This window comes from Chelonia mydas, chromosome 11 (genome assembly GCF_015237465.2).
Source record: "Chelonia mydas isolate rCheMyd1 chromosome 11, rCheMyd1.pri.v2, whole genome shotgun sequence".
Lineage (NCBI taxonomy): Eukaryota > Metazoa > Chordata > Testudines > Cheloniidae > Chelonia > Chelonia mydas.
In genome coordinates this window covers 68,426,982-68,454,283 of record NC_051251.2, presented here as the reverse complement: position 1 = coordinate 68,454,283, position 27,302 = coordinate 68,426,982, and the positions used below count along the sequence as shown (strand labels likewise).

The following is a 27,302-nucleotide window of genomic DNA, read 5'->3' as shown; positions in this document are numbered from 1 at the left end:
TTTCATAGAATCATAGAAGATTAGGATTGGAAGAGACCTTAGGAGGTCATCTAGTCCAACCCCCTGCTCAAAGCAGGACCAACACCAACTAAATAATCCCAGCCATGGCTTTGTCAAGCCGGCTCTTAAAAGATGGAGATTCCACCAGCTCCCTAGGTAACCCATTCCAGTGCTTCACCATCTCCTAGTGAAATAGTTTTTCCTAATATCCAACCTACACCTCCCCCACTGCAGCTTGAGACGATTGCTCCTTGTTCAGTCACCTGCCACCACTGAGAACAGCCTACCTCAATCCTCTTTGGAACCCCCCTTCAGGTAGTTGAAGGCTGCTATCAAATTCCCCCTCACTCTTCTCTTCTGCAGACTAAATAAGCCCAGTTCCCTCAGCCTCTCCTCATAAATCGTGTTCTCCAGCCCTGTACTTATTTTCATTGTCATCTGCTGGACTCTCTCCAATTCGTGCACATCCTTTCTGGGGGCGGGGGGCGCCAAACTGGACGCAGTACTCCAGATGTGGCCTTAGCAGAGCCGAATAGAGGGGAATAATCACTTCCCTTGATCTGCTGGCAATGCTTCTACTAATGCAGCCCAATATGCTGTTAGCTTTCTTGGCAACAAGGACACACTGTTGATATCCAGTTTCTCGTCCACAGGTCCTTTTCTGCAGAACTGCTGATTAGCTAGTCGGTCCCCAGCCTGTAGTAGTGCATAGGATTCTTCTGTCCTAAGTGCAGGACTCTGCACTTGTCCTTATTGAACCTCCTCAGATTTCTTTTGGCCCAATCCTCCAATTTTTCTAGGTCACTCTGGACCCTATCATTACCCTCCAGCGTATCTACTCCTCCCCCCAGTTTAGTGTAATCCGCAAACTTTCTGAGGGTGCAGTCCATCCCATCATCCAGATCTCTGGTAACCTGAGTTGGAGTAGTTGGTACAGAAAGGTTAATGCTACACCTATTTCTTTATCTATTTTTTCTTACCTATCAGATTTGTCCCAGTAAGAAATTGGTCTACACTTGAAGGCTTTTCCAAGTAGGATTTACCCTTCCCAAAGTGTGGCAGTATTTGAAAGAAATGTTTTTAAAATGTTCTTTGCTTTTGACTTGGATCCTAGACTGAGCCCACTATTGTTAATAACTCAGCAATTGTGCTGTTTAATAAAATAAACCATCCTTCGTTCTTAAAATGATCATTAATCTGAAAATGTCCGTGTTTAGCAAATATGCCTTTGAAAGAAATAAAGTCATCTTGAAACCAATTCTTTCCTGCCACAATCTGGTCCTCCTGAAAATGAGTTTCTTGAAGTGAAATAATCTGAGTGATTTTTTTAGTTCTACCAGACCTTTTTTCCTTTTAATGACATTACTTTGCCCTTTGACATTCAAAAATGATACCTTAAAGGGAAAGACACTGGTAACTCGTTAGCTTATCCAAAACTTGAAAGTTGTATGTTTCTTTGGCTATTTGAAGGCATGAACCATTGTATGGCAAATGTTTCATTTCTAATTATATTGTATTCATAATTGTGTGTTTGAGTGGGCTTGATTTCTGCTTGTATACTTCCATAGCTAATTCCTTTATTAATCCTTTTTACCACCTTTGCAGCCCCTCCCTCTGCATTCATCTTCCTTTAAATCCAAAAATAAAATACCAAAATAGCATCTGCATCAGTCCTCAAATGACTGACTTGCTGAGCCCTAAATAGAGATGGACAAAATTTTACTTGGAATGCTCTGTTCCATTTTTTCAAATAAGGTCAATGTTCCATTTCAGCCTTTTCGGAAAAGAACATTTTGATTTTTTTAAAGTTATTTTTTAGTTCCATTTTATATAACATTTTAAAAGGTGAAATTGGAACAAGATGTTTTATCAGGCTGAAATATTTTTACCCAAAATAAAACTTCTTGAATGTAGTTTCATGGGAATTTTTTGTTGTGTTTTGGAACTGAAATTTCAAATTTGCGGATTTTTGCTGCCCAACTCGTACCCTAAACCACTGTACTCTCCCCTTGAACACTTGGACTACTTCTCTTTGCAATCCAAGGGAGGTGCATTCTCTGCCAATGGGACCTCAACCCTTGCTCTTCGGGAGAGATTACCATCTGATCATTTGCACTACACTGGGAGGATTTACATAGATGCCAAGGGCCCCTCCTTGTGCCTGTCTATTTTCTCCTGTCTCCATGTGAGAGAGACACTCTTCATATTTTATTTTTAATTTAAAGAACAGAGCTACAACAAAGTTATGCCCACCCCAAGACCACCTTCTGGTTAATCTCATTCATCTTTCATCTTTTCTTTTTCTACCCCCCTTTTCAGCATCTTATTATAGATTAGTTTCTAATCTGAAGTACGCTCTTGGGTGGCTGAGATTTGGATATGGATTTCTATTCCAAGTGATTTATATGTGGCCTATACACCTGTCTAATTTCTGAATGATTTGAAATTATTTGAAATATGGCTTTCTTGATTAAGGTAAAGAGCATTTATATAACATATGAGCAGTCCTAACAGAAAAGTTCACAAGCTTCACTTTATCAGTTAGAAGAATATCCCATCTTAAAATGTACTGTACACCAAGGAAGGCTTGAGAGGTGTGATCCAGACTGCTTCCTCCCACAAATGCTGTTACAGTGCTATGTGTTGTGGTTGTTCTTTGAGCAGAATATCTTGCCAGTGAACCTTCTTCCTCAGAGCTAGGTTTAAAAGCAAACAGCCTGGCTTATTTTGTCTTCCCTTTGTCCAATATTATCCAATTATTGCTTCTAAATAATCTCTTTTGTTTGCAGGTTGAAGAAAGGCCAGAAAAAGACTTTGAGAAGGTAAGAGAGTTGACATGAATTATATTGATCATAACACATATCTTACCACTTTTCCATGTTAAACTTGCATTGAATTTGCACTAATTTTGAATAAAATCCATGGCAGGATATAGCTTCATATAGTAAGAATATAAGAATGGTCATACTGGATCAGACCAGTGGTCCATTTAGCCATGAGCTTGTCTTCTGGCAGTGGCCAATACCAGATGCTTCAGAGGGAATTAATAGAACTGGGCCAATTATCAAGTGATCTGTCCCCTGTTATGTACATCCAGCTTCTGGCAATCAGAGGCTTAGCGACACCCAAAGCATGGGGTTGTGACCTTGACCATCTTGGCTAATCACCATTGATGGACCTATCCTCCATGAACTTATCTAATTCTTTTTGAGCCCTGTTAGGGTTTTGGCCTTCACAACATCCTCTGGCAATGAGTTCCATAAGTTGACTATATGTTTTGTGAAGAAGTATTTCCTTATGTTTGTTTTAAACGTGTTGTCTGTTAATTTCATTGGGTGACCATTAGTTCATGTATTATGTGAAACAGTAAATTATTCACTTCCTCCTTATTCACTTTCTCCACTCCATTCATGATTTTATAGTCCTCTATCATATCCCCCCCCATAGCTGTCTCTTTACCAAGCTGACAATTCCCAGTCTTTTAAATCTTTTATATGGAAGGTGTTCTATGCCTTTAATCATATTTGTTGCCCTTCTCTGTACCTTTTCCAATTCTTATGTATCTTTTTTGAGATGGGGGTGACCAGGCCAGTATTTGTGTGGGCATACCATGGATTTATGTAGTGGCATAATATTTTCTGTCTTATTATCTATCCTTTTCCTAATGGTTCCTAACATTCTGTTAGCTTTTTTGATTGTCACTGCACACTGAGTGGATATTTTCAGAAAACTATCCATGATGACTCCCAAGATCTTTCTTGAGTGGTAACAGCTACTTTAGATCCCATCATTTTGTAGGAATAGTTGGGATTGTTTTCCAATGCGTGTTACTTCATGTTTATCAACACGTTTACCAGTCCTCTGGTAAAGAAGTCGATTTAAGCGATAGGTCACTGTGTGGGGGCTCGAGCCAGTTCTGTGTTGTATTGTTGAAAGGAAAACCCTAGATACTGAACCTGGCCCTTGATGCTGCTGGATTACCGTAGGGTCGAGGAACCTCAGTCGTGCCCAAGACCCCCTAGTGCTCGGTTCCGCACAGATGCAGAACAAAATGGGGCGGGGCGGGGGGGGCGGGGGAGGGATAGCTCAGTGGTGTGAGCATTGGCCTGCTAAACCCAGTTCAATGAGGAATCTGGGGCAAAAAATGGGGATTGGTCCTGCTTTGAGCAGGGGGTTGGACTAGATGACCTCCTGAGGTCCCTTCCAACCCTGATATTCTATGATTCTATGATTTTACTTCTGTATATAGCATTGGCGAGACCAATACTGCAATACTGTGTCCAATTCTGGTGGTCACGTTTTAAAAATATGTTGAAAAATCAGAGGGTACAGAAAAGAGCCATAAAAATGATTCAAGGGCAGGGGGAAAAAGTGTTAAAATGAGACTTAAAGAGATCAATCTGTTTAGCTTATCAAAAAGGTGACAGAGTTAACTTGATTATGGTGTGTAAGTACCTTGATGCAGAGAAAATACTCGGCACTAAAAGGCCTTTTTAATTTAGCAGAGATCGAGAACTAATGGCTGGAAGTTAAAGCCAGACAAATTCAAATTAGAAATAAGGTGCTGTGGTGGAGCAGACCCCCACCCAGTCAGGAGAGGGGTTAAAGAGCCCTTCTGGGTGCAATCAGCCTCAACCCAGTACATCTGTGAGGTTTGTTAAACCTAGAGTGGGGCAGGTCATGAAAAGGGAGCATCCAGATCCCTGCTCAGTGCAGAGTGATATTCTGAACGAACAGGACTGCAACTCTGAGCTCCCCATCCCCTAAAAGTGCTGACTAGGGAACCAGCTTGAGACCATGGCTGCCCAGGCCCTCTCAGAAAAGAGGTACTTTTCTCATTTCTTCTTCAGCTTCCCAAAGGACTACAACTCTGCTTGCTGTGGAAGAATACTAACTTCTTGTTTAAACTGCTTTAACTTCCTCTTGCAAGGGGGCCAACATCTTAAAAAGCACAGCCAGAGAGCAGTGCCCCCAACTCTGAGGCAAGAGCAGAGCCCACTCTCTCTCCAGGGGGGCGTCAGAGAGGTATAGCCTATTGCAGGCACAATTTTTTAACAGTGGAGTATGATTAAGGCTACATTTTAGTCACGGGTATTTTTAGTAAAAGTCATGGACAGGTCACGACAGTAAACAAAAATTCACAGCCCGTGACCTGTCCATGATTTTTACTATATACCCCAAACTAAAACTTGGGCATGGGGCTGCTGGGGGCAGTCCAGGGGTGCCAGGGAGGTGGCCCGGGAACCTCCTGTTGATGGGGGGTGGGGGTGCGGCAGCAGCATACGGCCCAGGACCCCCCTGGCCCCTCTGCCTAGGAACTGCAGGGCCATGCCAGTGGGAGCCAGGGAGCCCCCCACCCCGAGGTAAGCATCCCCCACATTCCATAACCCCCTGTCCCTAGCCCTGAGCCCTCTCCCACACACCAAAACTGCTGCTGCTGGCCCAAGGGCTGCCGGGCTCGGGCAGCCCCTGAGCCAGCCACTGCAGATGTCATGGAGGTCATGGAAAGTCGTAGAATCTGTGACAGACTCGCAGCCATAAGGATGATTAACCTTTGATATATACTACCAACGGAAGTGGTGTATTCTACATCTCTTGAGATCTTCAAATCAAAACTGAGTGCCTTTCTGGAAGAAATGTTATAGTCAAATGCAAGCTATTGGACTCAACGCAGAGGTAACTGGGTGAAATTTGATGTGAAATTTCTGTGATATTACAGGAGGCCACACGAGATTGTCCTTTCTGGCCTTAAATATATGAATATTACAGAATAAATTCAGTGAGCTTCGCCTGGCCTCACTGTAATGAAGTAAAACTCTCATCTGAGGCTCTGTGCTTAAACACTGGCCGCTGCTGGGACTGCCAACATGAGTGCCAATTATATAATTGTGGTGGTGTTGGACACCTCTCTGCTGTGAATTGGACTGAATTAAAGGCACAGATTTGCTTCTCATAACTCACCAATTAGCTATCTGATGGTAACTTCTGTCAGTCAATTTTATCCTGTTCCAAATTTGAACTGATGCCCTCAAGGTGAAGGCTTCTGTCTCCATCAGTAGTCATACTATAAATGATCTGAAAAATCTCAGGACATAAAATTTGTTCACCGGAAGTTCTTTTGTGACCCACTGATGCACAGCATATCTACTGATGATCCATTTGCTATAAATGAAAACAACTTTGTTTGTTCCAAAGAGATCATTGTGATCATTCTGACTTGGTATACATATAAAGAGGCAGATCACATTCTCAAAATATTCACATGCATTCATTTTTGTGTTTAAAATGGATTGTTTCATACCCATTTTATTTAAACTGTGTATGGTTCTAGGGAGCTCGTACTGTGTCAAGCTTATCAGCAGCTACGCTAGCCTCTCTGGGTGGAACTTCCTCCCGGAGAGGCAGTGGGGACACCTCCATCTCCGTTGATACTGAGGCATCCATTAGAGAAATAAAGGTAAGAAGTCTTTGTAAGTGACATGTATTGGTAGGAACTGTCTCTTGCCAGGCAGAATGTATTTCTTCATGTCTTGAAGTTTCCCACTAAGTTTGACTTAGTAAGCAGTGGAATTATTTAAAAGCATAGTTTTATATTTCTCCATCAGTATGTGTGGGAAATTACACATGCAAATCAATATTGGCAGGAGTTACCAGAAACACCTAATTCATCTAAAGATTTAGCCCTCTTGAAGTCTAAAAGTGGGCAGTAACTGTGGTCTGTTTTATGCAGAGTTGTGTAGCTATTTTGGCCCCAGGATATGAGAGAGACAAGGTGGGGTGAGGTACTATCTTTTATTGACCAACTTCTGTTGGTGAGAGAGACGAGCTTTCACGGAGCTTTTCTTCGGGTGATCTGAAGAAGAACTCTGTAAGTTTGAAAGCTTGTCTCTCTTTCTCTCACCAACAGAAGTTGGTCCAATAAAAGAGATTACCTCACCCACCTTATGGTATGTTTTGTATTTTCATTTTATTGGTTGATTAAAAGAAATCTTATTTTTTGGAAAAATGGTGCATAGCTGTTCTAAAAAGAGATGCTGTAGCACAACTGGAAGTTATGGGCTTGATGTAGGAATTGTTGGGTGAAACACTATGACTTGTGTTATGCAGGAGATCAGACTAGATGATCGTAATAGTTCCATCTGGTATTAAAAATTATGAAAGTGGGAAACAAACCCAGTCCCTTTCTCTTTCTCTTTCCTTGGTCACCTCCAAATTATAATATTTTCCTTCTTTTGCAGTTCTGGCATCAGGAGGTGACCAAGGAGAGAGAGAGATTGTGTAAAGCTTTAATTGGGCTCATAATTAAAATGAATGTCTTTATTCCATTTCCCAGTGGTATTTCCCATACTTCCTAGGGTGTCCTGTTAGTGCTCATGTTCCTATTCTCTGAGACTTATCATAGAGTGATGTAGCTATGAGCACCTCACATGCACTAATAAATTTATCTTCACAACACCGCTGTTGGGTGCTAGTAGAGAAATATAAAAGAAAAGGAAGTCTTGTGGCACCTTAGAGACTAACAAATTTATCTGAGCATAAGCTTTCGTGAGCTACAGCTCACTTCATCGGATGCGTTCCGATTTTACATATTGGGAGCTGAGGCAGAATGAGAGATAGAAAGGGACTTGCCAAATATCATACAGCCTGTGATAGAGCTGAAAACGGAATTCAGATCCCCTGAGTCACAATCTAGTTCGTTAACCACAAGACCATCCTTATTGTTGTAGAAACATCCTATTTTCCCAATCAAAATGATTAGGACAGGAATATACATCTTTTCAAGAAGGATGATTGGCTGAAAAGCCTGTAAATCTTTTTATAATGAAGTTTAGAAAACTCAAATTAGAGTAGAAACGTGTCTGTAAATGGGAATTTTGAACACCGGCTTCTCACTCAGCTGTGATAACTGCCCATTAGTTTTCTTGATATCATTCACTTTTCTTGCCATTTCCCTCAGGATATCAATGAGTTAAAGAACCAGATTCAGGATGTAGAAGGCAAATACATGCAGGGACTGAAAGAAATGAAGGTACTGGTTTATTGCAGACTGAACATGTGACATTAACATGAGCTAAACTTTCAGAGAGGCACAGCAAGAGACAGAACTAGAATTTAACCTGCATGCTTTTATGCTGAGGTGTGAATTAACTAAAAGCATTTCATCAGTGAGGAAAACATGCTTCCCATTCTGATGACCAGTAATCATTTCTTTGGATAATTCTTGGTAATCAGCACGTGTAAATATTCTATTAGCCTCTGTAGAAAAGGTGATTAATGAGAACTCTTACTACTGCATGTCTTATATTTTGGTGTCTTGAGAATGTATTTAATTCTCCATCAACAACTGTAAAATAAAGATTAGAGCATATAGAATACCGATCAGTTACTCCTTTTAAAATATGTCCATAATACAAGAACAGGAAATCACTCAAAATTTGAGGGTAAATTTAAAATAAAAGTAAATGCTGATTATTAAGCATGTAACTAACCTGTGGAGTTCAGTGACATGGGAAATCAAAGTTAAATACTGTAAATGTATTTTAAAAGGTACTTGGTAGAGAGTCCCAGTAAAACAATTGGTAAGTTATGCATACCTGAAGGAGAGGCAATCATATCTCATGCTATACAAGCAGCCCTGGTAAAACCTCCGTATTGTGTGGGGTAAACTGTCACAGCAGCTGCAGGGGAGGAATGCCTACAAATTCCATTAATGCACAAAAGGATTTTGGTGTAGCAGCTAAATAAATGTATCAGTTTGACACTTTATACTATGTATTCAGCTGCATTGGCTCATGTTTTGAAAAACAGAAGGCATGTAAAGTTGAGTGTACTGGGGACTTGGCATACCAGATATGCTAATACAGTACATATTAGCATAATTGTTAATTAAAATTAAAACTTTCTCTCATACTTTTTCCTCATTTGTTCAGTAGTACAAGATATTCGGTTACTGGCATCTTATGTGACCTGCAAATGGAAAAAATAGTTTGTGCTTTTTTTGCATCTTTTAGATATATGAAGCCTAAACTTTTTTCTCTTCTAGATCACAAAATATATATTAGATTCTGCAAACCAATCTACCTTACTCTTTTGGAGAATAAGTGAACTAGACTTTTGTAATATTGTTCCCTTCAAGTGCATTTGTAGCATTTTTATCCAGGTCTGCTTGTGTCTTTGAAGACCAACAACTTCAGTTTTGCTTAGTCACCTCTGATCTTGCTTTTGGCATAGAATGTGGAACATATACTTAATTAAAAATTAATTTCCAGCTATAGTAACTTTCCTCAGAATTTGCCAGGAAGAGACTGCAACATTTTAAGCAAGCTAAATTCATCCCCTCACAGAATAAAAGTGTTAAATAGTGAATAGATTGAAATCTCCATCTGATTTAGGTTATGTCTTTAGTGGTTTTATTCTCTGTATTCAAATTTAGAATTATTAAATGACAGATAGTCCAGGGTTGGAATAGAATTTGATAATACTAATAAAACAAAATTGGGCATGTTCTACTGTGATTCTGCATTTACCCTTAACAGTGTGTACGTTCGTGCCAACTAATTTTAAGGATTTAATTAATCATGTAGCTGCTTTGATTCCTGATTGCCCTTTCAGCAACTGATATTTCTTGTCTTATACAGTACACCTGCAACACGCACCAGTAACATGATTCATATTTAATGAGACACAAGTTCTTGTACCTTTAAAATGTCAGAGTGCCTTATTCTTTAATAGTATTCCAAAATAGATTCTTAATTTGAAACTTACGTATTTTGTCATCTTTTCATATTTAATAGTCTGCATATTTCCCCCTTTAATGTTTATGGATCTAGTAGAAGTGGAATATTATAATATCCAAAATTTATCATGGATGTCAGTATAATGCTAGCAATGTGACTTAATGAACTGGTAGATTGTTGATCCTAGCTTTAAATTGAGACATCTATCTAGGCACCTCTTTTGTTTCTTGCCTGCATACTTACACTGCAATGCGTTTGAAAGTTGCTGTTTGGTTGGTCTTAATTCAAATTGTATACCTGGAGAGGTTTTAGACCTGCGGTGTAACATGGAAAATGGTACCATTTTATCTTGCCAACATTTCAGCTATTATTATATCTGAACTGTTCTCATGCTCAGCCTGAGTTAATAAATCTGAATTGCCTAGACAGTAGGAACAGGTTGAGAACGGTGATCTAATAAAATAAGGGGTAAGCATGGAAAAAAATTTGTTTCACACTTCATCTGAAGCAAAAATCTAACCAAAAATGCAGTATAAAGGGCTGGTGTGCACTGAAAACTGACATTACAGAGCTCTCTCTCTCAGGCGTTTGAAAAATCCACTCCCCTGAGGGACGTGGCTATGCTGACCTAACTAACCCCTAAAGCAGACAGCACTACATTCTGGGGAGCTAGCGGCTGCCTCTTGGGGAGGTGGACTGACTGCTGTAGTGAGTGTCTAAGCTAAAGTGCTGCAGCTGTGCCTCTGTAGCATTTTGAGTGTGCACATAGCCAGAAGGTAGTGTACAGTCACTGCAATTTTTAATTAAACATACTAGAGTCCTAATTTAAGACCGCAAAAAGCACAGATATTGCCACCTCTTCTCCCAGGTTTGGGGTCCCAGTCAGCAAAGTTACTTAAGCCATGGTTAACAGCTGATTCAGCTGGACTGCTTGCATGTCTACACTTAAGCATGTACTTGCATACTTCGCAACGTATAAAAGTGCTTTCTTCGAAGTAACTTCTCACTGTACTTACATATTTCTTGCCTTCAGGACTCCCTAGCAGAAGTTGAAGAGAAATATAAAAAGGCTATGGTGTCCAATGCGCAGCTAGACAATGAAAAAACAAACTTCATGTACCAAGTAGATACCTTGAAGGATGCATTGTTAGAGTTAGAAGAACAGCTGGCAGAATCCAGGAGGCAATATGAAGAGAAAAGCAAAGTAAGTATGAACACTTCTTGAGAAGCTGAAAGTTGTTTGAAAAAATATCTTCAGGGAAGAGACAATACTTTTTTTTAAGGAGAGGGGGATGAATCAAGTATGTAGAAATCTACCCGTTGAATAGCGCTCATTAGCAACTTGGCTTTTTTGCCTTTATCTGCCGGCACATGAATATGAGATTTACATTTTTTAAGTCAATATCCAGGATATGGTGACTTTTTCGCATACAAGCTCATCAGTATAGCTTTATGTATTTCATTTGCATTTTGACTTAGAGAATATCCAAAAAGCCTTTCTGACTCCAGGAAATGTTATCCCTAGCAACTTTTGAAGGCTTTCCTGTTTCCTCTGGGACACGGTTACATACAAAGCTTAATTCAAAAGGCCATAGGAGGGTTGTGTGAGGAGTACTTCTTAAACAAATTAAGGCATTCATGGGCTTAACTATTGAAAATATACTATTGACTTGAATTACTGTCACCTCACTGAGGTGATGGAATGAGTCTCACTGAGTTAACTTTCGTGCAAACTAGTATTTCCTTAGGGATTATGTGGTAACTTCTCAGGAGCTAAATCTTTGACTCATGAGATATTGGTTAGTGTGTCCTCCATCATGCATAACTCTTGGTAAATGGTTTGCTTTTGAAATTTCACAATAAGGACTGGCCACGTTGGAGTACTCTACCTTTTGAAAAAGGTAGGTTCCATTCCTAGTCATTATCTCTGAAGTCAGCAGGGCTTGAGTGCTGTAAATGATGTGCACTCCCCCTGCCCCAAAACCCACACCACCCAGTTTATTATGGATCAGTGTCTAAATTGAGCATTTGGTTTGAAATAACCCAGTCCCAATCTCAGACAAACAAGCTTAAAATTGAGATATTGATACTGCCCCATCTGTAAAGCACTTTGAGATCTGTGTATGAAAAGCTCTAGGTGGTATTATTATTATGCATGACAAATAAATATTTCCTTGCCTCTCCAGGAATTTGAGCGGGAAAAGCATGCTCATAGCATATTGCAGTTTCAGTTCACAGAAATCAAGGAGACCCTGAAGCAAAGAGAAGAAATGCTCGAGGTAGGTAATTACTCCATTGTGTTTAATGTGGTTGTTTGATCCATGTGTTCCAAACTAACAGTTAGAAGATAGAAGGCTCAGACAGGAATGGGGAATCTTAGTCCCTGCCCCAGATTTCTCATCTGACGCAGTACTGTAGGTTCATTCTGTTAGACCTGAAATGGTTAGGGCTGATAAAACAAAAATATTTCAGAAGTACTGTTCGTAGTTGGATTTGTACGTTACACTGTCTTTAATTTCTCAGAATAAGTTGTTATATGCTCTGGGCTCCTTCTTGTGGAGAGGCTGGAAGAAAGAGGACAATGGCATAAAACTCAAGTAAGGATTCAGAGCAAGATAGTTCCAGTAGACAGGTGTTTGTCGTCATACTAAAGGTGAGAGCTTGGCTGTCCCTAGCAGGGTAGGTTTCAGGAGTTGCATTCATCTCTTTGAATGAAAACAGTTGGGTATGGGAGTGATGCATGTAGGTAGATTGTTGTATTTTAACACCTGATTTCATTGTTCTTTGCATCACTACAATCTTGACTTTTTCTTCTGATTAACCCTTTACCTGCTTTCTGTCTCCTTGTGTGTCCCTGCCCCTCAGGAAATCCGACAGCTGCAACAGAAACAGGAGAGCTATATCAGGGAAATTTCTGATCTTCAGGAGACGATAGAGTGGAAAGACAAAAAAATAGGGGTAGGAACGCACACAACTTCTGAAATTTGCTCAGTTTCACACTGAGCTTCTTTAGCAGACTCCGCCCCTGCAAAACTTCATGAATGAAATATTACCCTATACAATGTGACCCATAATCTGTCAGATATACTCTTTACATTGAATTGTGGCTTTAACTTAAAAGATAAGGTCCAAGAAAATGCTTATCTTCTGGCCAGATTTGAAAATTCACTGGAGTTCACATACCGTGGTGAAATGTGTGCACGCCCATCATGGATATGTAGAACTAAGAAAGGAGTGCCCTTTAGTAAAATACTGGCTATTCATGATGTGGTTTCAATGCTGAATGGAATTGGTTTTCTATTCAAATTTATTACCTTTACTCTTTTAAACCATAACTGCACTGTGGGAAAGGAGAAAGTGGGCTTGTTTATAGCTCCTTGGACTCTTGGGATGAAAATCTTCGTATTTCCCCCCACCAGTGTAAATGAAATGTTAACTCTCACTGGCACTTCTAAAGAGAAATATGGTAGTCAGTGACAGATGAGATGTGAAAGACTCATTTCTTGGGTGGACAAAAGAAACCTGGCAAGTCGTTTGTCTATGATGTTGTCCAATGATTTATGGCAATTTGAAACCCACAATTTAGAATGGTCAAAATTTCACTACAGCTGAGAATTTTATAAAAGTTTGTATTGCATGCTGCATACGTGAGGTATATACACTATTTCCATGACAGACTGCAAAAGTTCCATGGACGCCACTGAGATCTGTCAGACCAGCATTCATACACTTTCTTTAATGTATTTTGATTTTAAAAAACACACCCACACAAAAGTACTATAGGAAATTCAAAGTCAAGAGTATAAAAATCTGTTCTTAGCTGCCTCATTGTATCTAGTTACTGAAAAATCTAATCCCAACACAGTACAGGCTATCAGAGATTGAGTATTTATTATGAACTCCCCAAACTGAATCTTTGGATTAAATCATATATTTACTGGATTTAAATTTTTTATGAATTTGTAAATTTAGCCTTTAATCTTTTAATTTTCTCCTTTTCATGCATGTCATTTCCATTAATTTCTGAATAACTGAAACCTGCTTATTCTTTTTTCTAACTTGCCTTACATAGTCTCTTCTCCTTTCTTGTTGTCTCCCTGCCTTCTGTCTGTTTGCTCTGTGAACACTCAGGCGTTAGAGAGGCAGAAAGAGTTCTTTGATTCCATAAGGAGTGAGCGGGATGACCTCAGAGATGAGGTGGTTGTGCTGAAGGAACAACTGAAGGTATGCCATAAGAACAGAAGAAACTCTTGTTGCTAAAGCAATTAAGTAATCAGTTGCTGGTTTCTCTTCTGGTGCACTGGACAGAAAAGCTGGTTCCAGCTATCCAGCACTGATGAGCCGTATGTACATGTTGCTCTCATTCATTTCAAGAATTTGCTTCTTACCTGTCTCTTCTGTGGTTGTTGGCACTCCTAATATAGTGAATATAGGCGAGGGGCTGTTGTCCAAGGAACATTTCAGATATTGGGCAACAGAGCTACTTTAAAAAGGAGATCAGATCGGTTCTGTCAGAACTTTGAACAAGGCACATTCTCATTGTTTTTGTTATGAAGCAACCACTGCTCAAAATATAAAGGGGCAAGAATGATCAGCCAATTGTAGTGTTTGAACACCAGACTTTAAAATGAAAAGGAGTACTTGTGGCACCTTAGAGACTAACCAATTTATTTGAGCATAAGCTTTCGTGAGCTACAGCTCACTTCATCGGATGCATACTGTGGAAAGTGTAGAAGATCTTTTTATACACACAAAGAGGTATTTTTTCATGCTTTGTGTGTATAAAAAGATCTACACTTTCCACAGTATGCATCCGATGAAGTGAGCTGTAGCTCACGAAAGCTTATGCTCAAATAAATTGGTTAGTCTCTAAGGTGCCACACGTACTCCTTTTCTTTTTGCGGATACAGACTAACACGGCTGTTACTCTGAAACCAGACTTTAAAATGTTTCTTCCTTATCCACAGAAACATGGAATAATCCCAAATTTGGAAGTAGCCACCAATGGAGAGGCTTTAGATGGTCTCGATAATGAAGGATATTCAGATTCTACCAAGATTACTCCAGGGGCGACTCAGATCTTACAGACAGCTGGGGATGGGACACTAGGTAAGTGCTCAGGCTCCACTAGAGCAGTGATACTCAGACTCTGGCTTGTGAGTCGCAAATGGCCCTTCAATGCGTCTCCTGCGGCTCTTTGCAGCACGTGATATTAAAACGCTGGATGCTTTTACTATGTTATTAATCGATTAAGTTATCAGCTCGCACTGTTTAAATATGAATAGTACTATAGTAAATTAAACAATGAATTCACGCTACTGTGGCTCTTGTGGGTAATGCTGATTGCTAATTTTGCTCCTGAACCACTGAGGTCTGAGTATCACTGCGCTAGACTTTTCCATCTGTCTAATCATAATTCATTCACTTTTGTTGCTTGGAGATTGAGCATTCATTATTTAGACAATTAACCAATCACGCAGCTTCTTGAATCACCTCCTATGCCTTTTTCTGCTTATTGATTATAGTCGCTTCACTTCAAGCATATCATGACATTTTTCTGTACCTGCAAAAGGAGCTTTTATTGTACATTCCCTTTATTCTGCACCCTGAGAAAATAAATGGTCATGACACAAGTATAAATACAAGATGAGTAGCAGCTTATTTAGCTTAATATTAAAACCTGAATTTAGGAATGTCCTCAACCATCCTACTGTTGCTTTGGTTATTTTTTCTAACACAGAGAATTAAGCTGAGAGAGAACCAGAATAAGAGCATTTGAATTCATATATGTAAATTTAGTGCACAAATTCTGTAACTAATGTATTATTTGAGAACCATAAATGTCTGCTGAACAATAGTTCAGTGTGCTGTTGCAAGACATTTTAACATTTGAATTCTTAATATCTAATACTGTTAAGTATAAAGCAATTTATATTGCTGGAAATTTTATAACAATGATATGCTCAGCAGTGTGTACAGGAAGTATACATTATGTATGTGTGTCCTCAGACAAGGAGGAATCTAATTGGTTGGCAAAGATTCTGACTTCGGTGCAATTATGTTGTATAGTCAGGATCTGAACTCATTAGCTATTGAACTTTCCACTGTTTCATTATGCTCATGGAAGAGGAGAAAATACTGGATGTTTACTTCTAAATTGAAATACTAGCAAATCTCAACAGGCAGCCAACCATTTAACTGGAAGTGAGAGTTTTCTCAGATTTAGCTGTTGGCAGCTTTTTCTCATTCCATTGGGTGAAAACAATTTGAAACAACAAAAACAGGATATGAGAATATTTAAAAGTTGTATCTAAAACTCTAGTCTGTTCTAACGTATTCTGATTCTATGGAAACAGGTACGTCATTGGAATAAAAGCTAATACCTGACATTGAGTGCTGGTTAACACCTGCTTTTTTGCTCCTAAAATGCTGCAAATTGGAAGAAAAGTTATATTTTTAAACAATACTTGGGAAGAAATATTGTCCCTTTTGGATGGATGTAGTGCCTGAAAGAAGCGCTAAATAACTGAACTTCAACCTTGTGGGTTATGTCTGATATCCATGCATTCAAAACATTTGCCTGCCAATCAGATCCCATCTTCTATAACACTCATTATACACACTTATTTATAAAATAGTGTCTGTTTTTTAAGTCAGTAGCTATAAAATATTGCTGAGTATTAGGTAAGTTATTTGGTTGTAATGCCATCAAACAAACACAGCTTGGCAATAATAATACAGTATAGAGCAATGTGAGGGTTAAAAAATATGGTGATAGCTTGTACTTGTTAGCAGCAAAAAACCCTCTACCTTTGTCTCATAATCTTAAATCTGCGAGTTTTGTTACATTACTATTAATAAACTGCACTGCTTGAAAAATGTTCATCTCATTTATGAAAGCTGTACTTCATACAGCTTCAACTAGAGAAATCTTTAACTTATCTGATGCCAGAATCAGATACAATTCTTGCTTTTGGGAAAGCGGGGGGTTCACTGATCAGAGAATTTACTAATTCAATTGCTGCTTTGCCTCACGTAATTGGCAAAAGCTGATCTTTTATTAACCGATTCTTTCAATTCATTTTCTCTTTTGGGTTTTAAGTGGGGAGGTAAGTGTTACATGTTTAACAAATTTAAGTAGCCACCCCTTGGTGTAGTCCCTTCAACTTTCTCAATGGTCTTTTAGGCAGAGCCAATGAAGTGGAGATGAAAGATGAGATTTTGGAGGATATGGGGAAAAGAGAAATCTTGCAGAATACTGAGCATGAGGAACACAAAGAGGAGTCTGAGGAGCGGGAAATTGTAAAGGAGTGTACGGAGATAAAGACATTGCATGCTGATGAAAATACAGAGGCAGAGAAAACCATGGAAGACAATGATGTCACATCAACAGTGATGTTAAGTAGTGGACGTGAGGAACAAATTCAAAGCCATACAGAACATGTTTCAGGAAATGTTTCTTCCACTGAAAATAGTGATGTAATTGAGTTGAGAAAGGAAACAGAATCAGGAGATGATAGCTTAGAAGCCCAACAGTCTGGTAGTAAGGAATCTGAACATAGTAGTGATTTAAATCACTTGACTAATGAGAATTGGGAAACGGGTACACTGAAAAGTCAGAGTATTGAGACTCCTCAGGGAAGACCTACTGACTTAGACACAGAGCAGGAATCTGAAAGACTTGCACAAGAGCAGAAAATAACACAAGAGGATTTTACAATTTGCCAGCAAGAAGGCAGTAGTGAAATATTTCAGGAAGCTCTTGATTTTGTGGTTAGCAGCCATGCATCAGCTTCTGATCAGTCAGGATCACCAGAAGATGCAAGAGCAGGTACAGGTATTGAAGAATCACATGTGGAGGCTCACACTGAGAGTCTCTGTCAAGCAGAAGAAAGCACTGAAAATGAGGTTATGAGTAGCTTGGAGAAACAGCTTGATGAAGATGAAGGGTACATAGACAGAACAGTTGGTAAAGGAGAGGATGGTAAAAATGACAGTGATACAGCTGAAGAAGAAAATAAGACTGGAAATACAGTTCAGAGTCAGGGAAGGAAAGAAGTAGATTCTGTGGAAGAGGAGGGAGAAGCAGCATGTGCAAGTGAGGTCACACCAGATACAATTGTAAAAGAACAAAAAACAGATGAAACACATACTCTATCCACTTTTTCAAAAAGTGATCTGATATTTGCAGAAGAGGAAGGAAATATGCAAGATGAGGTAGAGAATGAGAAGGATATTGCTGAGAGGGGACAAACAAAAGACACAGGAAAGATGGAAGAATTAACAGGCATGTTGGACGTTCAACCAGATTCTGAAAACAAAAGGGTGGAAGAGGAGGAACCTATGGTATCCCTAGATGAATTTGCAGAGGTAAAAGAGGGTGTATCGCATCAGACAGAGCAGGACCAAGATGTCATGAAAGAAATTCAATCCCAAGAAACTATTTTAGTTACTAGTCCCAGCGATCATGAAATTGAGGAATCAAACACAGAAATGTGGGATGAATCTAGGAAAGGAGAGGAAAGTAGAAATGAGTTGATGGGAGATGAGGGAACACAGGTAGAAACCCAAACAATTAAGTGCAGTGAAGAAGTAAAGAATAATCCAATACAAGAAAAAGATAAGACTGTAGAAAGTGAAATGCAGAAAATAGTTAAAGAAGTGGAAGATGAATCTAGACAGGAATTGACTCAAGATGTCAGTGTAATTATTGAAGAGAAAGTTGATGATAAAGAGGCATCAGTGGAAAGTAGCGAGAAGCTGGATCTTCCAGACCAGCAGCATGATAGGTTTGTTTCTGATGATAGTTCATTGCAGAAAATCACAGAACTATCACAGCAACTTAGTGAATCCCTTGAAGGCAACACAAAGGAAATGGAAATTCAGAAAACTGTGTTAGATGATGCATGTCAACTTAGCAGAAAAGAAGGGGATACAAAACAGATGGGAAATGGGAATGAGGAAGATGAGAATAAAGGAATAGAAGAGCGGAATGAATTACAAAAAGTTAAGAAACCAGAAGTTGTTCCAGATGTTGAGGAAGATGCTGATTACCTCAAGACACAGAAAGCAGAGCTGGATGAGAAGTCTAATGAACAAGTTGAGGTGGAGGGTCAAGAGGAGGAAATAGTGGAAGATGATGGTGAAAAATTTGATTTTGATGATGAATTAGGGCTGATATTAAAAACTCCCGGAAAGCATGATGCTGAGAAAGTTAATACACAAACGTTGGAGGAAGTTAGGGAAAAGGAAATAGTCACAGAAACTGCCAAAACAGGAAAAGGTGAAAAGGAGGAAACTCATCAAAGCGGAACACAGAGTGTAGAGAATGAGGGCATGGTTACTGAAGGCAATGCTAGTACCCAGCAGGAAAAAGAAAATGAAGCTGAAGAAGCTGGTCGTTTGCAAACTGATACATCTCGGTCTGCAGCTCCAGAAAAAGCCTGTGATCTGGTGGAGGACGAAACTGAGAATGAAGCCGTGTTAGACAGCAATAATATGGAAAAAATAGCTGCTGAATATTCATCAGAACAGGAGTTAGGAAACTTAGGCAACACTAGGGATGAAAGCAAAGAGGATATGCAAGCTAGTAGAAGGGGCAAGGGTAGATCTAAAGAAGACTGTGTGATATCATGAGTTCAAAATCGAGGACCCAAATAAGTTACATACCATTCAATCAGTTTCAATACAAAAATGCATTTTGCACAATAAATCCGACTTTAGAAATATTCTTTAAATTTCTCTGTATGCAAGTCTCATAGTACAGTGTCAATCTATATATGTGGACATCCATCCAAGTTACTTACTGCGATACATAGTCCACCAGAGATTAAACATGTAGGTTTGTTTTTAATCTCTCAGGTTTCATATTTTATCACCAAGCAGCACAAATGTACTGTTCAGATTCACATCGAGTTAAAATGCCTTTAAGGCAGATATATCCTACCAAGGGACCTTAAATATTGCTCTTATTTTCTAGACTAGTTTTAAGCAAATTAGATGTTTTGAATGTACTTAAATACCTGCCAGAGGTCTCTGTTAGGTACATCACCACTTTATGGTAACTATGATAAAGCAACTCTCAAGCATTACAGAACTTGTAATAATGTCCAAACTTCTTTGTGAATACCTACAGGTTCAGGAACCAAATATAACAGCTAAAAATAAAAACAACATATAAACTGACTTTGTGTATGATTTTAGTATGAACACATTCCAAAGCATGATATATAAGATAAACACACAAAATGCCAAAATATTAGTAAGGTCACTGTGAATCTGCTTAGTCTGCACACTTTGAAAGAACAGTATAGCGTTTAAGAAAGTAAAACATAAATGTTTTGACCTGTTAGTCTTCTGAAAGGAATAAGTGTATACATGTTTACTTAATCTAGGCACTTTGCACCAGAATAAGCCTTCTACATCATGTCTCACATGTACTTTTTTATTTTTTTAGGATTGTTTTGGTACACATGCTAATGTGTGTGTAGATTTTCTGTCAAGTACATTTTCTTGCAAAGTTAATAGTATTATAAAATATCTATTTTTCTTAGAGGAAAATTTGTTTAAATTGCATTTCCTTATTGCATTGTCTTTTTTGCAAAAATATGGTTATGAAAGAATGTTTTCTTATCTCTGAATATACTTTTTCCTTCCTCCTTGCCAGGATGAAGTCAATTTTGAATGTCTTAATCTTTTTGAATGTCTTAATCAGATAATTGGTATTGCTCTTTATGTACTAGTGACCATGTAGCCAAACCTGCCTTTTTGAAAATACCTCTCAACAGCTAGATTGCTTGTGATAGCCTGAATATAAACTGTAGAGATTTGTCTTATTTGCAAATTTTAAACCAGCTGGGAAGAAATGTGTTTTTTGCAAAAGGAAACATTCTTTTAAACTTGTTTTAAGCAATGAAAATCAAAAGGGAATGCAAACTCAAGGTTTTGGGCGGTCTATAGCAAGATATTGCTTGTATTGCTGTTACAAAATTAGCAGAGTGCAAATAGATTGAAAAGATTCAAGATGTATATCACAAATGTACTGAGCTGTATATAATTGAAATAAACATATTTTATACTTTAAAATACCTGTCCAGAGCACTGCTTGCAAACCTGCATAAAATTCAGTCTAAACTGATAAGAGATTCTAAAAGCGCTTTTTTTTGTAAAAAGGCATTGCAGAGTGGCCTCTCAAACGCTTTATGTATTGTAATTTCTCTAAACGTCTAACTTCTTATTGACCATTTTCCTCCATGCTCATTATAGGTAGTAGAATTGATGTTATTTAATTCTGCTAAGAAACCTTGACCTCCACATCCCAGGAACTTAATATGACATTACAGGAGTCAGTAATTTTAAACCTACAGTGCCTTTTAAATGGCTTCCTTTCTGACACTGTGATGGCAGCTTTGGTGCAGTTTCTATGAAAATGTGCAATCCTTAAGATTGAGGACAATAAATGTTAATATTGGAATATAATCATTACACTATTAATCTGATGAACTTCAACAGGTCTTCAAAGCACCTCTTACTGTATAGTATAGTTAACTAGTATGAAGATTTTTTTCATTGCTTGAATCTCAAATGGAATATAAATAAATGTGCTCACTAGACTTTGTCAGTGATTAGGAAGTCATTTATAGTTATGTGTTAATGATGCCTAATCCACTGAAGCATATACCAGCACTTGGTATGTCTGGAGACAACTTGTTCATAAGGAGAAATGTAATTTAAATACTTCTGACATAATTATGGGAAAGTTAATACTAGTTTTTCATTAATATTTCAGTTTATTTTCCTCTGAAGCGTGTGCACATCTGTAAGAACTTTTTAGAACATTAGTACAGGGCCAGGGAAACCGATACAATTATGACTCATTTAATAACTTGGTCATATTGTCTTCTGTTTTTCCAAATTTGGGCACTCTCTACACTGGATATTGGCCATGATTTCAGCATTCGGTGGCCAGCCATCAATGTAGCAGAGTTTTTACTGGTGCAGCTACATCCGTGACTGGCCACCAATTGCTGAAATCAGGGCAAATACCCAGTGTAGACAAGGCCTCTAAGTTCTTAGGTCATTTTCCGATGTGAATCTCCACTCATTTTGTATGCATGCTTTGGGTTATGTGCACTTCATGAGTGTGGTTCCATGCAGGCAAATCATCTTGAAAAGAACCACAGATAATAGGGCAAAAATGGTTACTTACCAGTCCTCCAAGATTACACAGATGGCACCCAGCAAAATGTGCACTGTTATATAGGAAACATGACTTCCCAGTATGTGTTTATGTAATAATGCCAAAGATTAGAAAAAAGAAAAGGAGTACTTGTGGCATCTTAGACTAAGAAATTTATTTGAGCATAAGCTTTCGTGAGCTACAGTCATCCTTCAGTCAACAAAAGTATAAATTCATGGAGTAAACTCATTGACTCTTTAATGAAATTCTGTAGTTTCTTTTGTATGTGGGGCTATTAAGTGATCAGAGCTAGCCTTTGGGGCCCTCCAAAGCCAGTGGCCAATGGCTCCAGTTTATCTGGGTATCTAGCAATGGCAGTGCTATTCTCAGCTTTCATATAAAAAACCAAGTTCCTAGTACTCTTCTTTCTAAAACTAGCCTTGAAAATTAGACTCTGAATTTTTCCTAAAGATTCATGGTTTACTTGCAGTCCTCCCACCACCACCTTTCAGCTGCCACGCTGGCCTTTCGGGTACACATAACCCATGGTTTGGGGATGGTCCCAAACCCAAATGAGTTCACAGGTCTGGGGGAGCAATACTGCCCATGCTGCTGCTGATGGCACTAGGACTCCTGCAAGTTCTCCCACTTGGTTTCTTGCAACTGACCAGCTACATTGCTGGGCAGCCACAGCAACTTCTGGCCACAACTGAGATAGTTGAATAGCGTGAGACACCGCATAGGTTAAATGTGGGATGGAGGGCAAAGGTATCTTGTATCCATGTCTCAGCTCTGGCACGCCATACAGATGCCTTAGTCAAGTCCCAAACTCTGTTTTAGTTTTCACCATCAGCAAAATGGGGATACACTGTACCCCATAAAATAGGTAATTAGCTACCACATATAAAAGGCACCGTAGAATTCAGTAGAATGGAGTAATACTCCTACTGCCCCTCAGACACTTGGCTTGTTAGAAAACCGTAGCATTTCAAAATAAAAATATAGTGGATTTTTCTTCACAAACCCCAGTACAGGCTCCTCTTCTATGCGTGTGAGGAGGGGTGGAAAGGGGAGAACCTAAAGAACTTTTCACACACACACACACACACACACACACGTTTTGTTTGTACCTAGAAGAACCATTTCACTTGCCCTCCCCCAAATCCTCACACCTGCACAAGACTCATGGGATTGAAGTAGACAGGAGTCCATTATGTTGCGAGGAGTGATGTGAAAAACTGCTTTGCAAATGCCCCCAAAAATGCAACGGGTAGCTCTAAAAATAACTATGACAATTAAGTGCTTCCATTCTGGACACTGCAGATATATTTCAAACACAAAAGGCATATGTGTACCATACTGTAAATACTGTGGTAGTTGTGTAATAATTATGTGTATATTTGTGTGCATGGTTAAATTTAGCTTCCAGAATTAAATGGACCATTTGGCAGGTGGGGCTAACTTTAAAATGGGACATTCTATCCTATATTAAACCTCATTCTTTAGCAGTTTGCTTTCTGGCTCTTCTTCTGATGTTTGACTTCCAACCCTGTCTCCAGCCTTGAAATACTTTTCCTTGCTCTTCTGTTCTTTGGCTTTGTTTCCATTTTTCCTCTATTTTCCTTCTTTAAGCAGGGTATTCTGCTCTCCACCTCCCTTTGCTTTTCAGCTACTGTATATGCACATGCACATGTGTTTCAAACCAAGTTATTTATTTTGCAGGACTTACCACAACGTGTCATATAGGGGTAGTCGTCCGTCCCTCCCTTCTTCTCCACCCCCACTTTCAGTTTCATATCAGGAAAGTTTTGCTTTCCCAAGAAAGTATACAAAATGTGGTTTCACATAGATGCCTGGCTACCACAAAGATGGGTGTTCTTGAAATTCCCTGTGTCCTGTCCATTTCTTGGGCAGTTCTGAATGCTGAATGCTTTCATACAGTAGATGTACAATGGTGCTGAACTGTCGTCTTACTTATGATATGTGTGTTTGTTGTATCAGACACCACAGATAAAAAGGTGCATTTTCATAATCTTAGAATGACCTCTCTGTGATTGTAGGCACACCACCGTGATGAGTCACTGCATTATCTCGAATCACCATTGTTCGTTGTAGATTTGCCATATATAGAGGCTTCCATTTAAAAAGTCAACGTTTTCTCATTTACCATATACTGGTATCTCCGATTCCACAGCTATTTCCTGTGTTAAGTATAGTATGTCAACAAAGAAAAAGGGTAATAATTTAGGGATGACCTTTTCCATATATAAGATCTAAAAAGGCCTACTATCTTCATATTTTAAAGAATTCAAAACATACAGTGTAGGTCTCTTTACACAAATTATATCCTTAGGACTATATTCAGTAAAAACTATAACGGATTGTGAGTTGTCAGTTGCAAACTCTAAGAAATGCAAGAACTCTTTTTCCTGACTGAACTTCTAATGTTGGCAGTTAACTTAGTCGGCCAGATCCTGATGTGGTAGTTGAGTGTTCAGCACCTATGTTTGGCTCTGTGTAGCTGACTGCCTATCTGTAAGGAGTGCTGTGGTGGTGTAGCTGCGTTGGTCGCAGGATACTAGAGAGACAAGATGGCAGAGGTAATATATTTTACTGGACCAACGTCTGTCCACTCTGTGTCTCTATCTGTAGGGAGGACAAAGTAATATATATGCTCTACAGAATCAGTATAAAACAAAACATTGAGCAGCTTGTAGAAAGGAAAATTCTGTTGGTCAAATTCAGCTGCTCTAAAGGAATACGTTTTTCAATGTATTTTGTTCAGTATAAAGGTAAAATCAACTTGGTGGTAATGTAGCGCCATAGTTCATAAAATCACTTGTTGCATAAAACAGTGGCACCTGCTGAAACGTTTCCCTTTGCCTCAAAGGAAAGAGATGAGTGTTTGTTTACTTCAGTTTTCTTTTCTCAAAATTATCTTTTTAATTCTGCAAAACAGTGTGCTAGCTCGTATTTGTATACTGATCCCTATTGCTTCAAAATTCAGGTCTAACACAGCAAATTGTCTAAGCTAACAATCTCCTATTTATATTCGACCTGAAGGACTAAAATGGAGAGAACCACTTCACCAGACTTTATTTCTTTAAAAAAAAAAAAAAAAATCACACAGGCAAATGTTTTACTAGAGATAACGAAAGAAAATGTTGTAGCCAAGCTACTTAGTTACAAAGATTTTAGTAAAGATTTTAAAATGTTAACGTATGATTAGCAATGATTGCAGGTGTATATAATCTCTTGTTAATGATATTAAATTTTAAAGATTTGTGAGATTTTTGTGTTGCAGTTGTGTTTGACCCTAGAGTTCTTGCATGCTAACCTAAAATAGAAGATTAGCCTGTTTGCATGCAGCTGGGTGCTGCTACTGAAGTGACAAGCATGCTCAATGAGAATGACATAACTTCCTTTGGCTGAAACCCCTTCCCAGTCCTGTCTGTGACCTCATTTCCTGTGGTACGTGCATAACTACCTTCATCATTAGTTTCACTAACCTTCACAATTCTTTCTTTGATTAAATATATACCCTGAAAGATGTAACTTAACTAAATCAGTACTGAGTTCTCTCTCTTCTCTTTCAGACAGACTGAAAAAGCTCATTGGTGAACGAGAATCCTTGCTAGAACAGGTAATTAACATATTTCAGTATTGCTGGATGCCTGGTAAAGCAACATGGTGAGGCGGAGATTTACAAGAGAACAAAATACTCCTATAACATAAAGAGCATAGACAATAATGCCCAACAAAGCATAGCAGCTGCTGCTTTGCTTCCCTTCCTGTGTTCAGTGTTTTTATTCCACAGGAGCTGGGTTCAGCTTTGTACACTGGAGATATATTTATGGGGATGGGTGTAAGGCAGATTTCTGCCAAAAACAGTCATAGACAGGAAAGGACACACTCAAAAACAATCTTCATAAAAAACTTCATCAGGATTTTGAACAGGGGATTCTCTCTTCCCCCCCCCCCCCCCAACCCCAGATGGGCTAGTTGCATGTGTTACAGGGCTAACTGCACTGTAGACCCCTCCTGGTCTCTTCAAGGGTGCCTCATTCAGGTCTCTGGCCTCACACAGCCACCTTTCTTGGGGTGGAATCATGCTTTTCTCCTGCTCAGACTAGGCCTTGCACTACAGTCCCCAAAGTTAACCATGATTATCTCAACAGGCAGTTCTGCTTTCTCGGGAAGCAATGATGGTGATAAACAGTGACCAGACAGCCTTCTTAAAGCAAAGTACTTAGAACAAAAACATTCCAGAGAAAACAGCCCTTTAAACAGTAAACAGTCTGCATGCTGGCCTGTCTTTGCATAAGGCTTATCATTAAGGCTACCATTTTGTCATGGATATTTTTAGTAAAAGTCACGGGCAAAAAACAAAAAATCATGGAAGCAGTGACCTGTCGTGGCTGGGAGCTGCAGGGATCCCAGTGGCTGGGAGTGGTCCCCCTGCAGGTCTGTCCCCTCACTACCTTTAAGGGCTGAGAGCTGATGGGGGGTCCCCCTTGCTACCCGCGGCAGCAGGGGAGCTATGGGGGGAAAGGGGACCTGCTAGTGATGGAGGCTGGGGAGCTGTGGGGGGCCTCCCCCAGCTGCTGAGCAGCTCCGGCACTTGGGAGCTGCAGGAGGCCCCCCCATGGCCACTGACCAGCTTCAGAGTCCATCTGCCGCTGGCGACTGGGAGCTGTGGTGGGGCCCCGGCTGCTTGTGGTGGGTGGCAGCTCGGGTTGCAGCTGGTCAGTTGCAGGGGGTCCTGCCACCCTGGTCAGCTGCGGGAGGGTCCCCCACCACCCACAGAGACTGGTCAGCTGTGGGGGCCTCCCGCTGCCGGCAGCAGCTGGTCAGCTGTGGGGCCCCGAATGTCACGGAGGCCTTTGGAGGTCATGGATTCCGTGACTTCCAGGACCTCCATGACATAATCTTAGCTTTCCGTGAATGTGTGGGAAGCCCTACTTCAGATTCCCTCTGTGTCCTTGGACAGCTGCTGACAATCTTTGTTTCACAACGTACAGTTTAGAAGGAAAAATGCAGTAGGAATACAATAGCTGGGTAAATGGTAGCCAAATTATTGATGGTGAAACTATAAATCATAAAATTCCAAGGTAGCATAAAGATTCCTGTCAGTTAGTCTCTTGAGACCTTTGGGACTATTATGATTGTTCATCTGCATTAACTCATGTTGTAAAAAATCTGACTTTCTTTAATTTGCATGTAGAGTATAAACTTCATTACCAATAACTCTGTCCCCTCAATGTTACGTACTAGTTCTACTCTAGAATCTACACCCTGTTTCCCAAATAACTTCCCATGTTAAACAGTGCTGCAAAGGAATTTGTAGGAGACTATTTTATGACAAACGTATATTTTGAGACAGATGA

At 39.4% G+C, this 27,302-nt stretch overlaps 1 protein-coding gene across 39 annotated transcripts in view; it reads left to right on the top strand.

Moving 5' to 3' along the window:
• The window catches only part of LRRFIP1 (LRR binding FLII interacting protein 1), a 189,805-nt gene that overhangs the window by 154,586 nt on the left and 7,917 nt on the right, over window positions 1-27,302 (top strand). For 10 of the 39 annotated variants that reach the window (XM_037913077.2, XM_037913076.2, XM_037913074.2 and 7 more), the window contains 9 exons: window positions 2,790-2,822; window positions 6,332-6,457; window positions 7,958-8,029; window positions 10,771-10,941; window positions 11,924-12,016; window positions 12,603-12,695; window positions 13,869-13,961; window positions 14,705-14,846; window positions 16,924-25,019. In XM_037913077.2, coding sequence (XP_037769005.1) covers window positions 2,790-2,822; window positions 6,332-6,457; window positions 7,958-8,029; window positions 10,771-10,941; window positions 11,924-12,016; window positions 12,603-12,695; window positions 13,869-13,961; window positions 14,705-14,846; window positions 16,924-19,373 — 3,273 coding nt within the window. In that variant the 3' untranslated portion in view covers window positions 19,374-25,019. Of the gene's footprint in view, window positions 1-2,789; window positions 2,823-6,331; window positions 6,458-7,957; window positions 8,030-10,770; window positions 10,942-11,923; window positions 12,017-12,602; window positions 12,696-13,868; window positions 13,962-14,704; window positions 14,847-16,923; window positions 25,020-25,511; window positions 25,559-27,302 lie in introns of those variants that run through there. The other 29 variants (XM_037913081.2, XM_043525770.1, XM_037913080.2 and 26 more) reach the window with 8 other exon arrangements.